Source organism: Typopeltis vanoorti, chromosome 9, assembly GCF_054136105.1.
Source record: "Typopeltis vanoorti isolate ZY-2024b chromosome 9, IOZ_Tvanoo_1.0, whole genome shotgun sequence".
Taxonomy (NCBI): domain Eukaryota; kingdom Metazoa; phylum Arthropoda; class Arachnida; order Uropygi; family Thelyphonidae; genus Typopeltis; species Typopeltis vanoorti.
Window position 1 is genome coordinate 65,170,531 of NC_143557.1, and position 24,492 is coordinate 65,195,022.

Below are 24,492 nucleotides of genomic sequence, written 5' to 3' on the forward strand. Positions count from 1 at the left end.
AAATCAGAAACATGTTGATATGTTTTTTTTTTTTAAAGCTGGAAGTTGTCCTCAAACAAACTGTGTGGAGGAGATAGACCCAAAGCACGGAGATAAACTGAATGAAAAAGGAGGACGACAAGTTGGTTCTTTGTTGCTGGACAGTGAATGGATGTTTGCAGCTACTTATTTGTTTATGGACTTGAAAGAAAGGGGAAAAGTGGTGTCAGCCGGTCTGCAGATCAACATTCATAGGTACTTATGTAGGTGGAATGATTGTAATCACTCATCTCATTGCTGGCCTGGTTGGCTGAGTGGTATATGCATACACTAACCACTTAGTGTATCCAGCCAGAAGGCTGCAGGATTCAAATCCTGCCATGGGCATGGATGTTTGTGATTGTGAAAATACTAGTGGTGGTGACCAGTAGATGGTGATGGTAGTTGTGGTTCGCTGTAGTTGTTAGATTGAGTGGCAGAGACGGAGAGTTGTAGAGTTGGTGCCCTCCCCCAATGAGTCTTTGGACTCCTTTGAGGCATCACATAATAATAATAATAATAATTGTACCAATAAAATTTAAAATGAGAAAAATTCACATTTTTCCATTATAAAACTTACTTTTGCTAGCTGTTTTTCCAGGTGTAAGGAAAGAAATGATCTTTCAAACTCTAACTGGAGGTTGCTAAACTGGAATATTAATTTAAGAAGAGTGTATATATGTAGAATTACAGAACCAGTGATTATGAAAATCTTAAAAAGTTTGGAACAGTGTCATGGCGTAAACAACTGCAATGGAAGCACTGTATGGAAACGGTCAAGGAGTGTAGCTGGTCAGTAGTATAAATTAAATCAGGTGGCTGTTAAATGAATAACTAGTAGTATCATTAAGCAGCAGTCAAAGGGGAGGAACAAAAATGTTATTGTAGAGGGAGTATTAAGATGATCAGCAGGTTAATTGAGCATTACAAATCATAGGCAAGATGGGTGATCATCATGGTAAGGAAGACATAATCAGATTATGAGAAGAAATTAGCTGAGTATCCATAGAAAATCCCATCAGGTGTTTTCAAACTTGTTGGGATTTTCTTTGTGTGGTGAGTAAAAAGAAGAATGATTATTGGAGGATAACATTAATGAATACTGATGGTAGGACAGCAGAAGACTTGCTGAGTGGTTACTTGTGAGGATGTAATATTATCCAGGTGGAGTTATTGCACTAATAGATTTTATGGACTCTGATATGAGAATAGAGATAAATGAACTGAATGTCCTTAAGTGGCTATGAAATCTCTCTGTGAATACCACTATATACTGAATGGGATATTGACTCATGTGTTAGAGAATGTTCAAAAGATTTGGCAGTGCCTCTGACTAGAATGTTAGTCTCAAATCTGGCAAAGTCCAAAGGAATTGGGAAAGGTAACATTTCTGTTCCATAAAGAAGGTTCAAAGACAGAGGTAGCAATTATAGAATCATTATCTCAACTGCTGATTAAGGTGTTGGAGAAAAATAAAAAGTTGATTCAAGATGATGATGGGGATGTAGAATGGCTTTGTGAGTGGTTGGTCTTGTTTTGGTAATTTATTTGTTTAATAAGGTGATAGTTTAGTTAGCTAAAGGAAATGATACTTATAATGGTAATACACCATGATACTGCTGGACTGTTCAGCAAAGGTTTTTAATAGGAGTGTCACACAGAACTCTGTTTGTGTAATAGATTATCTAAATCAGAAAAAGGAGCATAGTTATGAAGCTGGTGGCTTGGAAAGAGTAGCTAATGAACTGACATCGAAGAATCATACAGTCGATTACGTAGAATTATGGAAACAAAGTACCATGTTAAAGTACTGTGCCTAAGCTATGATAAATAACACTTGACGTTTTTGACCTTTATATCAAGGTCATTATCAGAAATACACACTCACACTGGGACAAAAGTTACATCAAAATACACTATAGTAAACTATAGCATTACTGCTGTTGACTCTAGCTTGACCTTGCATGGGAGAAGAAAAATAGAGAAAAAAATTAAATGTAATAATTAAATACGTAAATAAGTGGCGCTACATCCATTGCTACTGGTTATGGTTTGATTCTCTACAGTCCTGTTATTTTTATTCTGTTTATTGTGCATCCATCACTGGTTATAATATCCGACCACAGATTCAAGAGCCTTGGCTGGCACAGTGCCAAGAAGAGTCAATTTGTGTTGAAGGGGAGAAAGGAATAAGGTGATGTATGAATTTGTCATCAACACGCGAAATCATGTGCCTTACGCATAAAATTTTCCAACTGTTGTACAAGCAAAATAGTTACCATTTTAAAAACTAGAATTTTCATAAATGAAAAGCTCTGATGTATAATAATATACACTCATCCCACAAAATGCATGATTACTCTATTATCGGAATGGTTATGCCTTCTTCTGCCATGTGCAGAAGTGTTGAGAGGTCTCGCATCTGTGGTCGGACAGTATATTGATCTATATTTCTATTCTTTCTGGTTTTTTGTGTTTGGAAATTTTTGGAATTCTGCAGTCCTGTTTTTCTGTCATATTTCTAGATATAGATGGGTTTCAAATGAGACTTCCAAGCCCTTGGGACTGTTAAAGTCTTTTTTAAAATTGGGAGTCCATTTCCAGTCACTTTTGTGGCAAATTTGAATTCAGTGATCAGAAAAAGGCTTGATCTTCCATAATTAAGGAATTTAATGTGTTGTTTGTTTTCTTTTCTTATCGAGATTGTTTCACTTGTGTAGGTGCATTGGATTTGGTATGTCCTTGGATGAGCAAGGGAATTCTTAGAGGAGGAGCTGAGTGAACTTTTTAATATTATGGCTGGTTTGAATGTATAGCAATCCCTCGATTAATGCACCTAATGTGTTCTTTAAAACAGGCGCATTAATCGAAAACGCACTAATCGAATATAATAACCTATGGGAAAAAGTATAATTCGTTCCTCAAATTTCTTTTGTGACCCTTAATTTTTTTTATAAAAGAATTAGGGTACATCTCAAGGCCTAGTTAAAGGAAAACCATGAAGCTGAAAGACAATAAAACATATTCAGAATATAAATTTATTATTCTACTTAACAAAGAATTGAGCTAACATAGTTTGGCAGGCATTTCTTTTTTATTTCATACAACTGACGGTATGGTCCTATTGCCTCTTCTGCTACTTCTGCAAATTTTACTGCTTCTCTCTTCATTAGGGTCAGCCTCTAAGCATTGCTGTTTAAACACTTTGATTGTACGAAAAATGTTTTCAGATTGTTTCTTTGAAATCTCTTTGGGCTTATAAGTGATTAAATTTTCTTCTTCAGGATCTTCTTGATGTACATCTAAAATTAGCAGGTCGGAATCACTCAAAATCTTTTGCACATTGTGGAAGAATGTACATCCAAATGGCTTGCATATTGCTAGTAGTAATTTCATTTGACTTTGCGACTCTCTAACCAGGCTGAGATTTCTCTGGTTTGGCCAGAAAATTCTTGGAAGGCATTCGCTTCCAAAAAAGGCCGGTTTCATCGACATTAAATATTTGTTGGACACAATAACCTCCCCCTCATTTCCACAGTTTTCTTCAAAAATCTCTGGATAATTTGCAGCCACCTCCTTATCTGTGCTTGCAGCTTTGCCTGTAATAATTAAACATTATGTAGGCTATTTCTCTTTTTGAAACCTCAAACCACCCAGCACTAGTGTGGAATTCTTCTTTTCCATCATTGATAGCCATTTCTTTCAAGGTTGCAAACAGTTAATGCTTTTGATTTAATAAGGTCAGTGTTTAGCGGGATCCGTTTTTGGTTACAATCTTCGATCCAAGTAGGAAAAAGTCTCTCTAATTCAATCATTATAATACTTTGATTTTGAGTGTATGCATACTGAACTTGAAGCAGCCTTACCTTTCTCTTTTTGAATTAACTATAAGAGGAATTTTTTAAAATTCCTCTTATAGTTGATTCACTCATTTTTGTGTTTTTGTCCTATATTTGCTCTGGACTCGCCTTGTTCAATTTTTCTTTATTATTTCAAGTTTTTTCTTTCAATGAGATTACTTTTCGAATCTTTTTCACACTTCCACTTTTCTGCTCACTTATTCTTTTACTCGTGGTGAAAAATTGAGAAAATACTTTAAAATAAAAAAGTAAGGAAAACAATTGCAAAGTAGGCATGAGTTATGATCAGCAAAATGTTTGGAGGTAAATTTGGAACATAGTGTACATGGAAATAGTGTAGTATGCTATTAAAAAATAACTTTGTAAAATGTTTTAAATTGATCCTGGTGAGTGATTTTTTTTAAATAGTTAGCCATAAAAATGTATAGATAGAAAATGTTCAAAATCTGTAATATTTATTTTGAAGATGTATATAGGCAGACTAATTGAATTTTAAAGCCGCATTAATCGAGGGATTGCCGTCTCTTTAATAATGTCTTTTTTGAAGTATTATGTCTGTTTCTGCTGAATGGCTTTAGTGTAATATTTTTTTTTCTTAATTTTTGGTTGCATTCTTGTGAAAGATTCTGTTGATAGTTTTCTTGTTGTCATTATTCTTTATAAATATTTTTCTTATTTGAAACTCATTTTTTTAGAGCCTGCTCATCAGAGCTCTGTTTTTTGAGAGATAGTTTTAATACATACACAGACTCATACACGTAGTTTTACTATGTGTATGAGTCTGTGTGTGTATTTGCAGGTGTGTGTCAGTTTATGGTAGAACATGAAGGAAAAACAGTCTGAGGGAAGATGTATAACAAGTGTATTCAGAAAAAAAAAGCCAAAATTAGCTTTTACATCGTACGAGGGTGGTCTGAAAAGTTATCAGCCTCGACCATAGATGGCAACACTATCAGCAAGATTTTTTTTTTTTTTCTAAGTTGGTACATCTGTCATAAGCATTCATGTGAATTTGCAAGTCATTCTATAAAGTAATTTGTTTTATACAGCTGTCCAAAGCAAAAGTGTTCTGTATCCCTTGAAATGGATAAAATTGAGTATCGTGCGGTTATAAAATTCTTAAAAGAAGGTTTAACGCCAAAAGAAATTCATTCGAAGTTCATAAAAGTTTATGGGTGCTCTTCTCCTTCATTTTTCACAATTAAGAAAGGAGCTGCCGAGTTTAAATGTGGCTGTACTAGCCTTGAAGAAGATCCACATGTGAAGGACATCCAAAAAGTGTAACAACACCAGAAATCATCTATCAAGTGTACGATATAGTACTGGATGACTGGCAAGTCAAAGTGCATGAAATTGCTGAGACTATAGGCATTTCAAAAGAACATGTAGGATATATTTTGCATGAAGAATTGCAAATGAAAAAGCTTTGCACAAGGGTGCCGCACTTGCTCACACACTTGCTGAACAGTGCTTGGAGCATTTTAAAAAGAATAAAACTGATTTTGTGTGTCGATTTATTACTATGGATGAGACTTGGATTCACTATTACACACAGAATCCAAACAGCAGTCAAAACAGTGGACAGAAGCCAGTTGTTCAGTGCTAAAGAAGAAGAAGAAAAAATCGGTTCCATCGGCAGGAAAGGTCATGGCATCGGTGTTTTGGGATGCTAAAGGCATTTTGTTTATTAATTATCTTGAAAAGGGTAAAACAATAACCAGGGAATATTATTCCAATCTTTTAATCAGACTAGATGAAAAAATTCGTGAGAAAAGACCCGGTTTGCAGAAGAAAAACATCATCTTTCATCAGGACAATGCACCTGCCCACAAAGGTGTTTTGGCAATGGGAAAATTAAGGGATCTGCACTATGAATTGTTGGAACATCTACCCTATTCCCCAGATTTGGCTCCCTCTGACTTCTATCTCTTCCCAAAACTAAAATTCTTCCTCGCTGGTCAGCGTTTTTCTTCGAATCAAGAGGTGATTGCAACTGTAGAGGGGTATTTTGCAGGTCTTACTGATCTTACTGAGAACCACTACAGGGACAGGTAATGGAGCTGGAGCATCCTGGAATAAATGTATTAGTCTTAAGGGAGATTATGTTGAAAAATAAAAATAATTTTGAAATTAAAAATTTGATGTTTCGTTGTTAGGCCAAGAACTTTTCAGTCCACCCTCATATTTTTATCATCCATATCACTTTTATATGGATGATTTGAGCTTCAAGCTCTAGATTCATTGATTCTAAAAACCTTAAGTTTGGATTAGACATGTTGACAAGAGCAGTAATGCTGTAGCTTACTATAGTATAACTTGATATAAATTGTCCCATCAACTATATATAATTCCTGATGATGACCTTGATGTAAAGGTTCAAACGTCAAGTGTTATTTTATGTTTATCTTAGTTTAGACACAGTGCTCTAACATGGTACTTTGTCTCCATTATTATTTTTTATTAACATCTGACCTCCATGGAATAAGAGACTCATTGTGGGAGATAAACATTATCACACGCAGCTCATTCAACCATATTCAACCTTAAAGTGATTCAATCTTTCTACATTCACAACACACTTAGGCAATGAATTTCACTCACAACCACTCTCCATGCAAAGAACCTTTTCCTAATTCCTCTATTCACACCATCCTTATACAGTTTCCAGGGGTGGCCTCTTGTTCGATCCCCTCTCCCATTCTATGAACAATCTCTTCCATACCAACCTGATAACAACTCCTGACTAACTTATGTGTATCAATCATATCCTCCCCTTGTTCACAAGGCTTTGCAATTTATATTCTCTCAATCTGATTCTCTCATTCTCTCCAAGACTACTGACCATCTTTGTTAATTTTCTCTGGACTCATGATAAAAGTTTAATGGAGTAAAGCAGCACGAGGAAATGATTGAGAATGAGAGAAAGAATGTTTATCCATGTTATCATAAATAGAATTTAGCTTGATGTAATTTCTAAATAATTATTTATTTTTTATTTTTTTTATTTTTTCACTAGAAGTCATGCCAGTAGATTAACTTGTCATCATCATGTTGGAGGCTTAATGGATTTTTTACAACACTCAAAAAGAATTAAAATAGAATTTAATACTTCCTATATTTCGTCCTAGTCACTAGGACATCTACGGGGATTACAAAAACAGTTAATGTAACATACACACAAATAATAAACAATACTGAGCCCAACCACGTGGGTGACACTAAAGTCCTATCTAGTTGGAGCGCCCTCTAAGGGCAGTAGTAGGTGGCCTGGAATGTAAGGTGGGACCTCTGGTGATGAGTGTTTCCCAAATCTTCGGAAGCTTAATACAACCGTATTTATTCAGATTTGGTTGGTTTATGAGAGCTGCTGTTTCCAAGAAAAGTCTCTCTTTCTTGAATTTGCTGTGGTGGAGCATGGTGGTTTTCTTCCAAGATAACCTGTGGGTGGTATCCAAAACAAGTTCAAGAAAATAGTTGTGTTTGCAGATGTAAGACTTGTGTTCCTCTAAGCGGATGGATGCTGATCTGCCTGTCTGTCCAAAGTACACCAGCTTACAGGAACAGGGTACTTTGTAAACTCCAGGCAGAGAGAGAGGAGGGAGCTGATCTTTCGTAGAACGGATAAGGGTAGCAAGTTTGCGGTGGGGCTTATATGCTGTGTGTAGGTTGTACTTTTTTAGTATCTTGGCTATTTTTTCGGATGTGCCACGGTTGTAGGGTGTGGTGATGGCATTTTTAAATTCTTGTTGACGAGAAGGACGGGGAATGGGGGAGGAGTTGATTATTTTTTTGATATTGTGATCACTGTAGCCATTGGAGAGGAAAGTGTTGTGTATGTGGTTAAGCTCAGTAGTGAGGGCGGTTCCACTGGAACAAAGATTGTAGGCTCTCTTGTAAGAGTTTTAATAATGCCAAATTGTTGAGAGGGGTGGTGGTGGGAGAGTTTGTGAATGTATCTGCCTGTGTGTGTGGGTTTTCTGTATACAGTGAAGGCAAGTGTATCATTAGGCAGGCGTGTGACTAAGGTGTCTAGGAAGGGTAAGCAATTGTTCTTTTCCTTTTCCATAGTAAACTGGATTCTTGGATGTAGGCTATTGAGATGACTGAGGAAGGAGTCTAACGTGTCTGGGCCATGAGGCCAAATAGTTTACCAAAAATCCACAAACCCAATTCCCCACTCAGGCCTATAGTAGATACCACCAATGCACCTTGCTATAGACTGTCTAAACAGCTGGCCAACTCTCCGACCCCCCTCACCGGAAGGTCCACTTGCTTTATAAAAAACTCTACCCACTTTAAAGCCCTCGCAGAAAATTTAACCTTGAATAAGACAGACATATTGGTATGCTTTGATATCTCCTCTTTGTTTACCGATATTCCCTTAACTGACACCTTATCTCTCTTAGAAAACGTTTTTCTCCCCGACATCTTACATCTCTTTTCCTTTGCCATTAACTCTGGGTATTTCTCTTGGAAGAACAAAATCTACAAGCAGATAGAGGGAACCGCCATGGGTTCCCCCCTCTCACCCCCCCTTGCCAATTTCTATATGGAAGATTTCGAAAAACGAGCCATAGACTCAGCCCCACTCAAACCTTCTATCTGGCTAAGATATGTAGATGATGTGTTCTCTATTTGGCCTCATGGCCCAGACACGTTAGACTCCTTCCTCAGTCATCTCAATAGCCTACATCCAAGAATCCAGTTTACTATGGAAAAGGAAAAGAACAATTACTTACCCTTCCTAGACACCTTAGTCACACGCCTGCCTAATGATACACTTGCCTTCACTGTATACAGAAAACCCACACACACACACAGGCAGATACATTCACAAACTCTCCCACCACCACCCCTCTCAACAATTTGGCATTATTAAAACTCTTACCAAGAGAGCCCACAATCTTTGTTCCAGTGGAACCGCCCTCACTACTGAGCTTAACCACATACACAACACTTTCCTCTCCAATGGCTACAGTGATCACAGTATCAAAAAAATAATCAACTCCTCCCCTATTCCCCGTCCTTCTCGTCAACAAGAATTTAAAAATGCCATCACCACACCCTACAACCGTGGCACATCCGAAAAAATAGCCAAGATACTAAAAAAGTACAACCTACACACAGCATATAAGCCCCACCGCAAACTTGCTACCCTTATCCGTTCTACGAAAGATCAGCTCCCTCCTCTCTCTCTGCCTGGAGTTTACAGAGTACCCTGTTCCTGTAAGCTGGCGTACTTTGGACAGACAGGCAGATCAGCATCCATCCGCTTAGAGGAACACAAGTCTTACATCTGCAAACACAACTATCGCCATTCAGGCTTGGCTGACCTTGTTTTGGATACCATCCACAGGGTATCTTGGAAGAAAACCACCATGCTCCACCACAGCAAATTCAAGAAAGAGAGACTTTTCTTGGAAGCAGCAGCTCTCATAAACCAACCAAATCTGAATAAATTCGGTTGTATTAAGCTTCAGAAGATTTGGGAAACACTCATCACCAGAGGTCCCACCTTACATTCCAGGCCACCTACTACTGCCCTTAGAGGGCGCTCCAACTAGATAGGACTTTAGTGTCACCCACGTGGTTGGGCTCAGTATTGTTTATTATTTGTGTGTATGTTACATTAACTGTTTTTGTAATCCCCGTAGATGTCCTAGTGACTAGGACGAAATATAGGAAGTATTAAATTCTATTTTAATTCTTTTTGAGTGTTGTAAAAAAATCCATTAAGCCTCCAACATGATGTCCTCACAGCACTTAAGCCTCTACACACGAATTCTAACTTGTGATCTAATTTATTGTTTCTTTACTCACTGTATGTAATGTAACTCAGCTTGTGCTTGTGTATTTGTATATACTCCAGATGATGATCTTGATATGAAGATCGAGACGTCGGGATATTAAAAGAGTTATTTCTAACATGGTTGTAAAGTCCATAATTTCTAAAATGAATGCTGATCATTGTGCAACACTAAAAGAAAGTAAAATGATTGAAAGAAGTATTTAATGCTTCCAGTATTTCGTCTGTTACAGAGACATCTTTGGGGAGTACAAAATGAAACGTAACACACATACACACACACACAAATGCAGTACAAAACTAAAAAAAACACATGGAAGAAAGACTAGTCTTAATTAGATGGGGTGCCCTCTATCGACACCAATTGGCAGCCTAGGATGTAAACTGAGATCTTGAATTATTATTGTTTTGCAAAGTTTGGGAAGTTTTATGCAACCATATTTATTTAAATTAGGCTGATTTTAACACATGAATCTTCTCTGGACCCTTTCTAACATATCCTCGTCACCATGAAAACCTGTTGACCAAATCTGTTCACAACAATACATATGAGGCCTGATCAAGGCCTTCTACAATGGCATCGTAACCTCTTTATTTCTGCATGTCAGAGTCCTCTGCATCATTGTCATTATCTGATGTGATGTCTTCACAACTTGTGTAATGTGTACATTGAATTTCAGATCCTTGTTCACCACCACTCCCAGATCTCTCATCTTCTTTACCTTCTTCAAAGTTTCCACACCGAGTGTATACTTTATATCCCACTGTTGCTCACTCAATTTCAAAACCTTATACTTTACAACAGTGAACTGACAGTTCCACTTACCTGTGCATTCATGCAATCTATTCAAGTCTTTCTGTAAGTCCATAACATCTGCTTGACTTTGCATTGCTCTCCCCAATTTTGCATCATCTGCAAACATCTGCATATCACCAATTAAACCCATCCCAGTATCATTAATATACAAATCAAACAACAAATTGAAATGTGAGCTTGATTGCACCAAGTATGTTATTCCCCACCTATATATTAAAGTTAGTCGTGGAATATAGATAACAATATAATTATATTTTTATTTTTTATTTTATTTTATTTTATTTTAGTTGGTTAGAATATTTCAGATTTGTATCCATGTGATGCATTAACTTCAGGGATCAACATATTGTGTATTCTAAAGAATGAAGCTCTGATATATAAAAAATTAAATTATTTACTGTAAACATATATGCAAACAGATACAAATTTTTAGTACTTCACTATATCTCTCAAAGAAGATCTGACATTCCTTATAAGATTAAAAGTACTAAATTAATGTCTAACTTAAGGCATACAAATAATTATATGACCATTCTAAGAATTACTCAATATGAGCTCATATTGAGTAATATGAATAGCTTCTTTTGACAACATTTGCAATCTTTCTTTCTTGTTGCTTTATTTAGTCTTCTTTGCTGTTTCTATGACTGTACATTTTGTTTCTTCCCATAGTTCTAAATCTCTTCCTGTCTTCTCCAAACTTTTTAATTCTTTTCGACTTCTATTTTAAATGCTTCATTTATAGGATTTAAATCAAATCTAATACTGTTCTTTTGATTCTTATTAGCCCTTATTTTCAGTTTAACTTCAGCTATCAATAATTCATGATCTGTCCCACAGTCTGCACCAAGTAGTGTTTTTGCTGCTTGGATAGCACTCCTCCACCTTCTGCTGGCAACAATATAATTATCTGATTTCTGTATTTTCCATTAGGTGAAGTCCATGTGTACAATCTTCTTTTATGTTGTTGGAAGCAAGTGTTTGCAATAAAGCAACACAAAACTCCTCTTCTCTTACTACATTCCTCAGTTCTAAACCAGAATTTCCAGTGATGCCTTGTTCTCTTCTTTTTCACCCACTTATTATACCCATCATTACTCTCCTTAAATTCACTCACTGTGAGGGCACTCGCAACTAATTTAGACAATCCATTCCACTCACTCACTATACACTGTCCAAGCAAAAAATCTAGTCTGCACACCATTACTAACACTCTTGCGCAACTCTCTCTATTTGTCATGTATCGAAAAATTTCCTTTGTGTAGATAGTATAGAACTCCTTTAATAACTTATAGGTTTTCATCATGTCTCGTGTCCCCTCTTTTCCACCTATCAACTACGTTTTCCAACCACACACCTTTAGCCTATCCTCATAGGGAGAATTCCACAAGCTTGTCATCAGCTTGGTCATTCATCTCTGAATCCTCTTGACCACCTCCTGATTCTCAAGAAAAACAAAGTGACCAATCTGTGCCTAATGGTCACGATGCAGCCAAATCATAGCCTTATAAAGAGAGACAATAATCTTCCTATCTTTACTTGTTTGCATGTTTTTTAACATCCAAGTAATCCTTGGAGCTATTTTACCAACTTTTTCAATATGCCCTCTGAACTTCAACTTTCTTTTCATCACTATCCCCAAGTTCCTAGTCTCATCAATTTCCTGTAATTCAGTACCATCAGTATCATACACTGTATGTAACCATTTCAACCCAAAGTGCATAACCCTACATTTTGGAACATTAAATTGAAAATCATTATCCTTGTCTCCACAGTGTCAATTTATTTAAATCATCCTGCAAGGTATATCTACACTGCCTTGATCAACTATTGCTCTCCATAGTTTTGTATTGTCTCTGAATATCTTCCTTTAAATCTTTCCATGTATCATTAATATACCAGTTAGTGTAGTGGCCCTAGTACAGAAACTCTGAAGTGCTCCACTAGCCACCCTTATGCTCCTTAGATTCCCCTCTGCAATATATTAAGTAGGAGTAAAGTGGAGGAGTAGGGTTAGTAGGTAGGAGTAGTATCATGGTGTAACCATTTCCCTTATCTGGTTTTGCTGTCACTATTATGAAACGATAGGTCCTAAGGTAGGACCTATCTTTTGCAAAGCTATGCTGCCCACCATAGAGTATTGTATTCCCATCTCCACTCATTGCTAGATTTTACATTTAACCAACTTTTCCAATACTTTAACTATTACGTCTGAGTATATAGTAATGAAACTATTTTACCCTCTTTCCACTCCCTTGGAACCTTGTCAGAACTGAGACTTAGATTGGACAGTTTCATCAGTGGCACTACCAATTCTCTTGCATATTCACATAGAACACGAGCTCATATGCCATCCATTCCCATATTCAAATTGATATTTTTCAATATGTTTATCTACCTCGATTCACAAAAAAACTGATTCTGTTACATCATCAACTGCAGAATCCTTCACCTGAATGATACACCTTTGCAAAGTGATTACTCAGCAACTCAACTATTTCTTCTGTCACCTTTCTATCATCACCATTGATTAAAGTCATTCTTCCTCTTACTTGCTACATAATGAAAAAAACTTATGGATTTACTCTCACCTGCTTAGCTAATTTTCTCTTATAATGAGGTTTAGCCTTTCTTACTATACTAGTCACCTTTCTTGCTTGCACTTTGTACTGCTCATGGGTATGCTAATGACCTTTTTTTATATTCACTCCACAATGTTTTCTTTATTTGCAGCTCTTGCTTGATATCCCCCTACTCCTCCACTTAATGTTAAAGATACCAAGCAATTTTAAACCTGGTTTTACTCCATTTTTTCCAAGTAAGCAAACAGACAAAATGTCAAGTTTGCGCCTGCAATTTATGCAAGACTAGCTGATCCCACAGGTAGTGCAAGACCAAGGCAACTCGTGGTAAAAGTGGAGCAAGCTCTGATCACTAATCTTAATATTTACCCTTAATGCCAAAACACATCTCCAAGCGTAAATATTAAGATTAGTGATCAGAGCTTGCTCCACTTTTATCACGAGTTGCCTTGGTCTTGCACTACCTGTGGGATCAGCTAGTCTTGCATAAATTGCAGGCGCAAACTTGACATTTTGTCTGTTTGCTTACTTGGAAAAAATGGAGTAAAACCAGGTTTAAAATTGCTTGGTATCTTTAACATAACTATACCCAAGTTAAAAATACTTTCTACTCCTCCACTTAATCCCCATTTGGTGTATCCTCCTGACTGGTGCAATCTGATACTGCTTCTCTCAAACAAAATCCCATGTATGAATCCTTTCCTTGCACCTTCTCAAGCCATGGCACTGCTTATAGATACCTCCTAAGTCTGTCATAATTACCAGCTCCATAGTTCAACATTGAATTCCATATGTTTAGCAACCTTCTAAAACAAGACTGCTTGGTCACTCTTCCCAATTGTAGGCAGTGTCTACTGTGGTTATGGATACATCTTCTGATGCTATTACCAGATTCAGCACTCTCAAATCCCCGGTCCTCTCCATGACATGCTGTTTCATATAATTATCCCTTAGCAACTGTATAAATGTCACTTCTGTCTTGCCATGCCCCTTTTCTCCTTCTATTCTGTGTATGTTCCCACAGTTGAAGTCTCTCATAATAATTGCTCAACTTGCACTCATCATGTTAATCTATCAATGCATGGCATCTATATCTCCCAGTGAACCTCCTAATCTGTAGTAGAAACCAGCAGTATATTTTGTCCTATTGGCCTCTATCTCACACCAGATAATCTCAAATAAACCATCTCCATTAAGCCTGAAATCCTCTTTAACCCAGCGTTAGTAAGGTGAGGTGTCACAGACCCCAAAGATTTTAAATTGACTATAGTTTTTTCACTCATGGCAGTGAGTCATGCCTCAGTATTGCTTCCCCCCTCCCATAACCCGCTACTCAATGCCATAGATAACAGGCTGTTGCGCGCAAGCAAGTTTAGTGTGCAGAGTGTAAAGCGTGCCGGGGTCCACCATACCCCACCTTACCAAAAGTGTGACTATATTTTCTTCCGAAACATAAGTTGTTTTCATGTATATTCTACTAAAACATTATCATTACTGCTGTCTCTTCTATATTTTTACATACCAACTATAAGCAAATACGTTTTTGTAAATATTTAGAGGGTATTTTGCGAATAATATCTTTTTTTTTTTTACCAGATGAGTTACGTGCAGGAAGAACAGAGGTTTCATCAACTATAGATGACGCTTTGAGACGAGGAGCCATTTAGCAGAGATTATGATAGTGAAATTTAGAATTAGTCAGTAACCATTAGTCTGATACAGAGCAAGACTGTGAGGAAGAATCCACAGAGAATCCACTAATATTGATTAAAAAGATATGGATTTCTATAATACACTACATTATTTGGGTGGGTCTGTGGGACCCCACCTTACCACTTTGTTACATTTTCCCACCTCACTAGTGCCAGGTTAACTTCTAATTTTGTTGGCCAAGCTTTTCATGTGTCAATCAGTAGCACTCCACCTCCTGTCCCATTCCTTGTATCGTCCCTGAAAATACAATAATCTTCACATTCTATATTTGTAACTATATAATTTTCATCAACTAGGTTCTCACTAATGCCTATGATTTTTGGCTAAGTCTAGCTGACCAATGTCAAAAACTTCTCATTTATTTCTAATACTTCTGGCATTCGTGGATATGCATTTCAACATCTCGTTGAACACATAGTTACCTTGTGTAATATCAATACCAACCCATCCAGATTTGAAACCTGCAAAACTGCATTCACCATTGCATAATCATTTCTGTACACTAATTTGTCTCTTTACTTAATTTTACTTCATTAACATCACTTCAACATTTTGAAAATAAGTTACCCATTTTTCTATATCTATTGTTTGTATTTTTACCATTTCTTTTATTTCTTTATTCATGTATTTTATTATTTTATACATTTTTGGTTGCTTTGTTATATCCTCTTCTAGTTCAGTTACATAATTGTTCCTTTGCTCTCAATGTTTTTTACTTACTGCTCGTTTTGCAATTGCACTGTTTAATGGCCCAATTCCAAGACTTATACTGTCTTGAAATTGAGCCATTTCTGGTACCTCTCTTTTTTGTTTTTGTCATATTTTCTATTTCTTTGTTCTAGTTTTGTAGCCTTCTTTTTCTATTCCATTTACTTTTTATTTTTAAGCTTTCTGATACTTCTTTTGTCAGAATTTGTTTCAGCTTTTTTGATTTCTCTTCTATGTCATTTGATTCATATATGATTTCTGTTTTTAAATCAGTTCATTTTAGATATTGTTGCCTAGTGTGGTGGTCTTGTAATTAAGAAATTTTGTAATTCAGTTGATAGTTATTTTCTACTTTATTTATTTTTCATCATTTTGGTTTAAGTTGAATTTTTGCCTACTCATAAAATGATCGGAGTTTAATTCAAAGCCTCGATATACTCTTACATCTAGGATTAACTCGGTTAATATGATTTTGAGATAATGTAGTTGGTAAAGGACTTTCATCTTCTGGCTGACCATGTATATTTATGTATTTCTCTGTTTAAATGCCAAGTTCATCATTCTCATATATTAAAATATTAATTCTAATTTTGTTGGAGCAGCAAGAAAAGAGTGCAAAATATTAATAGATGTAAATTGTGCAGTTGAAGTACACCTTAAATAATTATACATACTTGACAATGGAAAAATCACATTGACTATCTCTCTCTCTCTCTCTCTCTCTCTCTCTTGATGCCAGAACTGCTATTATAAAATATGCTTATATACAATTGACCCTTGAACAACATGGGTTTGAACTGTGCAGGTCCACTTATACGAGAATTTTTTTTCAATAAACATACTGGATTTTTTTTTTTTTTTTAGGTTTGTGACAATTTGAAAAAACTTGCAGTTCATCTGCAACTTTACATATATTTTTTAAGAAAACATCAGTGTCATGAATGCATAAAATATATAGATACTGGTCTATTTTATCATTTAGTACCATAAAATATACACAAATCTATTATAAAAAGTTAAAATTTATCAAAACTTATGTACACAAACACTTACAGATTGTACATGGCAGCACTCTTAGTCGACATAAATGTAAACAAAAGTAAAGATGCAATATTAAATCATAACTGCATAAAATTAACTGTTATTAATTAGTTAAATTTATTTAATTAGCATAAAATAAAATTTTTATGATGATTCATTTATTAGTGTATAAGCTAGGCTACTGTGAAGTAATCATATCAGTTATAATAGGCTACCATAAAGCAATCATATTGCTGCTTCTTCCTTATGAATGCATGAATCATTATACTTGATAAATAAATATGAATTTCTTTTTTGCGTTATCTTTTCATTTCTGATGTCTAGTGTTTATGTATTTGTAATATATAAAACACCTGAAAATTCTTAGCTTTCCAGTGGTTTTAAACCACACAGAAGGCAAAGTAGGGTGTGTGCTAATAAGATAACACCCAAAAATCAGTGGCTGTGATTGGTTATTGTGTTATCCAATCCAGTTGAACATTGTCATTTGTTTATCAGTTGCTGTCTTTGTTTTCTGAATTTCATCTGTTTTGCATGCATGAAGTGTGTGAGTGAGCTCTTTGCAAGATTTTTTATCATCCAGGTGGTGACGCTGAAAGAATGAAGGAACTATTAGTTTATACGGGAATTGTGATGAATGAAGTGGAGGTGAATAGTTATTACAGAACCTTAATGTGAATACATCTGTGGGATTGGATGGTATACTGGCACGGGTCTTATGTGAAGTGACTAAAGAATTATCAGTGCCCTTGACCATGTTGTTTAATCTGAGTCTCCGGTCTGGTTTAGTCCCGAAGGTGTGGAAAGAGGGGAAAATAATTCCACTGCATAAAGGAGGATCCAAGACTACCGTTGCAAATTACTGACCGATCAGGAGTCGTTCAAGGTCTTGGAGAAAATAGTTAAGGGAAAAATACAGCAATGGACTGATGAAAATGAGATACTGTATGGGGGGACAGCATGGCTTTGTGAAGGGTAGATCATGCCTCAGTAACTTGCTCAAGTTTTATAACACAGTGACAGCTGAACTGGATAAGGGTAATGGGTTTATTTACAGTGATACTGCTGGACCTGGCTAAATCATTTGACAGGATACTACATGGAATTCTAATCCGTAAACTACAATATATGGGAATGGATATAGGGTTGGTGAGATGGATAGGTGGGTGGTTGATGGAGAGATACCAGAGAGTAGTTTACTCGGGAGTAGAGTCCAAAAGACGGCCTGTGACTAGTGGTGTGCCGCAGGGTTCTGTTCTTGGACCACTGCTGTTTAAATTGTTCATTAACGATATAGGGAAGGATCTAAGAGGAATGGTTCATTTGTTTGCTGATGATGCTAAGTTGGGTAGGGCAATAGTGAATGCAGAAGATGTCAAAATTTTGCAGCATTTGGATAGATTGGCAGTCTGGCTAAGGAGAATGGATGTCAATTTAATGTGACAAAATGTAAGGTTATGCATTTTGGGGTGAAAAGATTAGCAGCAGTATACCACATTGGTGGAACTGTACTCCAGGAGATTGATGAGGCCAGGGACTTGGGAGTGTTGGTGGATAGGGAGATGAAGTTTAGGGGTCACATTACAAAAGTAGCTAAATCAGCTCAACTCACTTGGTTGTTGAAAAATACTTTGACGAGCAGAGACACGCAAGTTATTGTACCTCTGTACCGAGCCTTGATAAGACCTCATCTCGATTACTGTGCCCAGATTTGGTCACCTAGGTTTCTTCTTGATGGGGAGGAGGAGAGGATCCAGAGGCAAGTGACCAAGATAATAGCAGGTCTATGGAATGTACCTTATGAGAACAGGTTGAAGATTTGTGTGTTGCAGAAATTGGTTGATAGGCGGAAAAAGGGAGATGTGATTGAGACATTCAAATTGCTGAAGGGTTTCTATAGGATTAACTCAGAGGATATTTTTGAAATCATGACTGGTGGTGGGAGAACTAGGGGACATCTATGGAAGCTGGGCAAGAGTGTGGTTAGCAAGGGTGTTAGAGCTGGGTTCTTTACTTTTAGAGTGGTAAATAAGTGGAATAAGCTGCCAGAGTCTGTTGTGGGTGCTATGACAGTGAATGAGTTTAAGGCAAGGTATGATAGATACTGTGAGAATGTCGAATAGTTGTGTGGACATGATGTTTAGGGCCTCCCTTGATGAGTCTAAGGATTCCCTGGAGTCGCCTGTAATAATAGTAATAGAAGTGTAAAATGACGTGCTTAGGACATCGATATAGACAGGTTTTTAATGTATAATTTTCTATAAATAATTTATAACTTTTTTGCCCATACAGTGGTATCTCGCTAATCCGAACCTCTTTAGTCTGAACCCTTCAGTAATCCGAACTGTGGTTTGAAAGAAAAAAAAAGTTTTATTTATTATTTTTATTATTATTTTGTGTACTATTATTTTGCCTCCAAACTGTACTCTATTGTTGCAACCAATGGATCAGAACATAATACAATCCATTAAATTAAAAGATCATAATGACTTGCTCTTAAATGTAATTTCCCAAAATTATGACGTTACCACATCAATGAAAAATATAAATTTGAAGGATGTAGCATTCTCAATTGATGTTGCTTGGGAATCCTCAAATCTGAAGCAATTCGAGTATCAAGGAGAAAACCATGGCCTTCTAGAATTCACGAAGATAACTACAGTGATACACAATAAGCAGAAATTCAAAACATGCATAATTTGGTTAAAAATATAAATCCAAATGTTGAAATTTCACAAACAGATGTTACAGAATGGATTACAGGTAGAACCGAAAGTGAATTCGAAATCAAATCAGATGCTTAAATTATAAATATGACGCTACAGAATGAATTAGCAGATGATGATGACGATAAAGAATTCAAATAAAAAAAAGTAAAACATGAAGAAGCAGTTGACAGTTTTAATATGTGTATAGAATGGTCTAATCAGAATGATATGCCATTCCACAGTTTTATTGCTAATGCAGCTCCGAGAAGAAGCATTCAAAAAAAGTTCAGCTTCCAAGAAGCGAAAGAAAATCGGTGACTTTTTTTACAGAAAAATTAAAAAAAAAAACTTTTGTGTGTTATTTTGTGAAACTTTGGTTTGTGTGTTGTGTACAAGAAAGTGATATTTTTTACGCAAATTAAGTTATATACTGAACTATGCAATTCTATTAAATCAAAATCCTCAACAATAAAGATATATACAAACTAAAGTTTTTACTAAAATAAACGTATATTACTTTTTAAGTTTTACATTACAGTACATGAGCTTTTCTTTTCTTCTATGAGTTGCTTCATTTATTTCCAGAATTAAATTGATGTACCACTAAAATCTGATAATTTTTGTCCTAAATGGCAGTTATTGTTGTCTCTTGGGCGAAAATTCACTGATCCGAACTTTTCGCTAATCCGAACGAGCACGGTTTTTATTAGTTTAGATTACCGAGATACTACTGTATTTACAATGGGAAGCAGTGTTGATGATCTACTGAATGCCCTGTTTTCTGCCAGGGCTTTTGCGGATTGTATGACTATGATTATTAGTATTATTATTATGTGATACCACCTATTATTACATGATTATAGTCGAAGGAGGTTGGAACTTGTGTGTGAGTAAGTGAAATGAGTTATATCAGCCTTTCTTTGGTTAATTCCAGAAAATAATAATTTCCCAAGTGATTACTTTTTTCAATTTCTGTGCATATTATATGGCCATATTTAAAAATCATATCAAAATTCAAATTATCTGTGTCTTGCTATATTATTTGCCAACGATAATCTAATCTCACCATGAAGCGTAAACCCTTTGTGCTTCTTACATAAATGGCATGCATAAAGCATAACTATTGTTCATTTGACCTTTATACTTTCTATATTTAAAATTATATTAATTGATAAATTAAAGTATTCAAAGTTATCCTACAATTAATTGCATTGGACCAATTAAGATGAGCGCTCTGTACTCTCAAAACTTTCATACATCAATCAAAATGCAATCATACAGCAAATTGAGACGAAATTTATAGCGCAGGTTGCAAAAGCCATACAACAGCACACCCAGCCTAAATGGGCATGCGATGCCACTGATACACACACAATTGTACTTTTCTTGGACAGTAGTCAAAAGAAATCTATGAAATGCCATAAATTAGTAGGTTGTAGCAAAACCAAGCTATAAAACATTTTAAAATTGCTTTAGTCATTAATTAATTGCAGATTTGGTATCTCATGGTTTCATTGAATTACCAAATCTAGATTTAAAGTCTAAAATTAGTACCATATTATAATTAAAAAATGGCATTTGGTTTGATAAATGGTTATTGTTGGCAAGTGAAGATTAGCCTATTTCTTCAGCTTCTGGACAGTGGCCAAATACACTTCATAGAGAGACAGAAAGTGTATGGAAAATGTTATCATACCACTTGCTTTCTATGAATGATGATTAAGATGTGGCTTCTTGCCTGATGTCATTTGACCCCCACACATGTGCATTGAATTCACTCTGGATGTTCGCTTGCGGGTAGGCAACATAATCTCTAACTAATGTTCTAGTATACAGTGTGTCTAATCACAAAATTGTGTCCCATGCAACAAAATAATAATAATAATAAATAAAACAAATGACAAATTTAAAAATTTTGAAATCAAAAGGAAACCTACCCAAAATAATTAAATGTCAGGAAGCTTAAACTTTGTGCAAAACTATATTGCACAAAGTTTAAGCTTCCTGACATTTAATTCAAGATGCTAATCAGATAACTTTGCATAGATCTAAACTATCTGATCTATTTAGAAGAATGGATGGTTTCTTTTGCAAGAGAATATTGATACTTCATTTTGATATGGTATTATGCAGTTTAATATTTACTGATTGATTCTGCTTTACTTCCAAGCAAACTGAGATATCACAAATAAGCATCTTGCAAAAAAGATGCAGAAAATAAGTTAATAATGAATGTTGTAATGAACTTGCAAATCGTTACAGTTCATATCACAAATAAGCGGTCTCATATAATAATAAAAATATGCTGCAAAGAAGATGATAGCAATCCATTTAATTGATGATCCATCCCTCTCTCTGGTTCACTACAGTCACTCTCTCATTGATATGCCTATTCTGATAGGTATTTCCACAGGTGCCATTCCACCATACTGGCATCCATTATTATTCTGTTGTCTTCTAAGCATGTTAAAAGATGAGAGGCTGATAATCAGTCTATTTATGGTACCACTTCAAAATCCATCTGAATCAAGTTTGTGTCCTCTTTCATTCCATTTACTTCCATCCTCTGGAACACCTTCTTTGTTTAATGTACTTCATTAACTACAATCTTAACTGTTCAAGAAAAGCATCAGTAGGTTCCTCTTTTGTTGAGGTTTTCACTTCTAGGGACTGGTTTGTAGAGGTATGTAGAGAAAGAGAATGAATTGCTTGTTGAGGAAACTAGATCAAGACAATAGAACAAAGTGAAACAAAATCACATATTGTTGAGTAATGTTTTACAGTTCTAATTTTATACAGATTTAATATAAAAATGTGAAAATTCCAAAAACTTTTGTTAGCTCTAGTAGTACATTATGCACTTGTATATTGGAAATAAATCTCTGTTTTTTTTACAGATATGCAGAATGATAAAAATGCATTCAGATTAAATTAAAATTTAATGATCTCCAGAAACCTTTTTTTTTTTTTTAGACGATGGTATCCTGAAGAATATAAAGCAGGTATCAAGAAAAAAGGAAGTCATAGGTAAGATGAAATAATGTTTATTTTATATTTATTCCATGTTGTAGTGTATTGCTAGTTCGAAATAAGAAGCAGCTTTAATACAGATATCAAAAAATATGCATAAGTACCTAGTTGATTTGATTTGTCAATTTATATACATGTGGTTATTCTGCTTTCGCAGGACAGATTTTAATAAAATTTTGGATCTTGATTAAAATCTGTTGAATTGTCTCAATTTTGATTTGCTTTGGACCATTTTGTGCACCAAAAGAACCTACTAATGCCATCCTTATACAACTTTAGATATGTTCCTTTCTTCTACCCCCTTCTCTCATTCTATGAAAAATATCTTCCACGTTAACCTGGTAATAACCTTTACCAACTGAAATGTCTCAATCATATCCACTCACTTCCTCCTATTCACAAGGCTTTGCAAACTGACTAAAGTTATGACTTTAGTCAGTCTTCTCTGGACCATTTCCTATCCCCATCACCATGAAAACCAGGGGACCAAATCAGTGCACAATAATCCATATGATGCTTGATCAAAGCCTTATTACAATGAAACTAGAACCTCTTTATTTCTACAAGTTAAGGTGCTCTACATCATTGCCATAATGTGATGTGATATCTTCAAACTTGTGCATTGTGACTTCTGAGGAAGAGGCAAGGAAAATTCTACAAACAGATAGAGGGTACAGCCATGGATTCTCCACTCCTGGCAAACTTCTTTATTTAAACTTTTGAAGAAAAAAACCTTAAACTCAGTCCCACAAAAAAGCTACTGTCTGGTTACGCTACATGGATGATGTGTTCACTACATGGATGATGTATTTGGTCACATGGCTTAGACACACTCCGCAACTTCTTAACACACTTAAACAATCAACACCCCAGAATCAAGTTCACCTTGGGAATAGAAAACAACAACAGTCTCCCTTTGCTAGTTACTCTGATTACACGCCAGCCTGATGGATCCTTGGCTCTGTTTACAGAAAACCGACCCATACAGGTAGATACATTCACCAGCAATCATCCCCCCCCCCTCACAACAATATGCGATTATAAAAACCCTATATAACAGGACTAAATTAATCTTTTCAGACAACAATGCCCTAACTACTGAACTAAACCATATCCTTAACACCTTCTTAGCCAATGGCTACAAAACCCCCCCTCCCAAAAAAAAATCCAGAAAATATTAAAACCAGTTAACCACAACCTCCCATCCTCCTCCCTTCTTAACAGAGATTACATTAAACCTATCACCATTCCATATATCAGGGACACATCTGAAAAGCTCACAAAAATCCTAAAAAAATATGACCTGACTACTTGTTACAAACCACATAAGAAATTGGCATCCCTTATCTACTCCACCAAAGACCAACCACTTCCACTAGACCTACCTGGAGTATGCCAGGTCCCTTGCAGCTGTAAACTGTCCTACTACAGCCAAATAGGCAGGACAGCTAATATCAGGATATCCGAACACAAAGACTACATCCAATTTCACCAATATAGCCACTCAGGACTTGCAGACCATACACTAGATACCCACCACAGAATATGCTGGAAGAAAGACTTTACTACACCGTAGCAAATATACATATGAAAGATTGTTCCTTGAATCAGCCTCCATGCTAAAAAGCGTGGAGGCTGATTCAAGTTTTTTTAAACTTTCTTTTTTTTAAAGTTTTTTTAAACTTTCCAAATCTCAACAAATTTGGGAAGCTTACATCTTGAGAACATCAACACAACAGTCAAGACAACCCAATTTAGCCAGCTAGGGGTGGGGGCACCTTTAGGACTCTAGGACCAACACCAGTTGCCTTCTTCAGTCGCATTTGCTCGTTGTTAGTGCCTGTGTGCACATATCATAGATTTACGTTCCCAGAAAATGGCAATGTAACATTGCCGAAATATTGGAAGGTACTGATTAAAGTTTTTTAATTAATATTTTAGTATATGTTGTCATTTCCTGAAAAATTTAAAGTCATGTGTAACCAACGTATAAGTTTATCTACAAGAATAGACAGCTGAGTGCAGATTTCCAAATACATGCCAAAATATAAGGAAAAACATTTAAACAAAAGGTGCAAGGAAATTGAAAGCAATATTATGGGTAGAACAAGCGATCTGTTTAGAAAAATAAATGATGTTACAGGGAAGTTTATTCCTAGATTAGGAGTTATAAAAAAGTAATTTGGGTAAATGTCTGATGGAAAAATAA

General features: G+C 35.8%; 1 protein-coding gene across 4 annotated transcripts in view; it reads left to right on the forward strand.

Annotated features, from left to right (window-relative positions):
• The window catches only part of LOC150103099 (oligoribonuclease, mitochondrial), a 152,824-nt gene that overhangs the window by 119,276 nt on the left and 9,056 nt on the right, over positions 1-24,492 (forward strand). For all 4 annotated transcript variants that reach the window (XM_090397944.1, XM_090397945.1, XM_090397947.1 and 1 more), the window contains exon 5: positions 22,227-22,280. In XM_090397944.1, the coding sequence (XP_090254070.1) occupies positions 22,227-22,280 (54 nt within the window). The remainder of the gene's footprint in view (positions 1-22,226; positions 22,281-24,492) is intronic.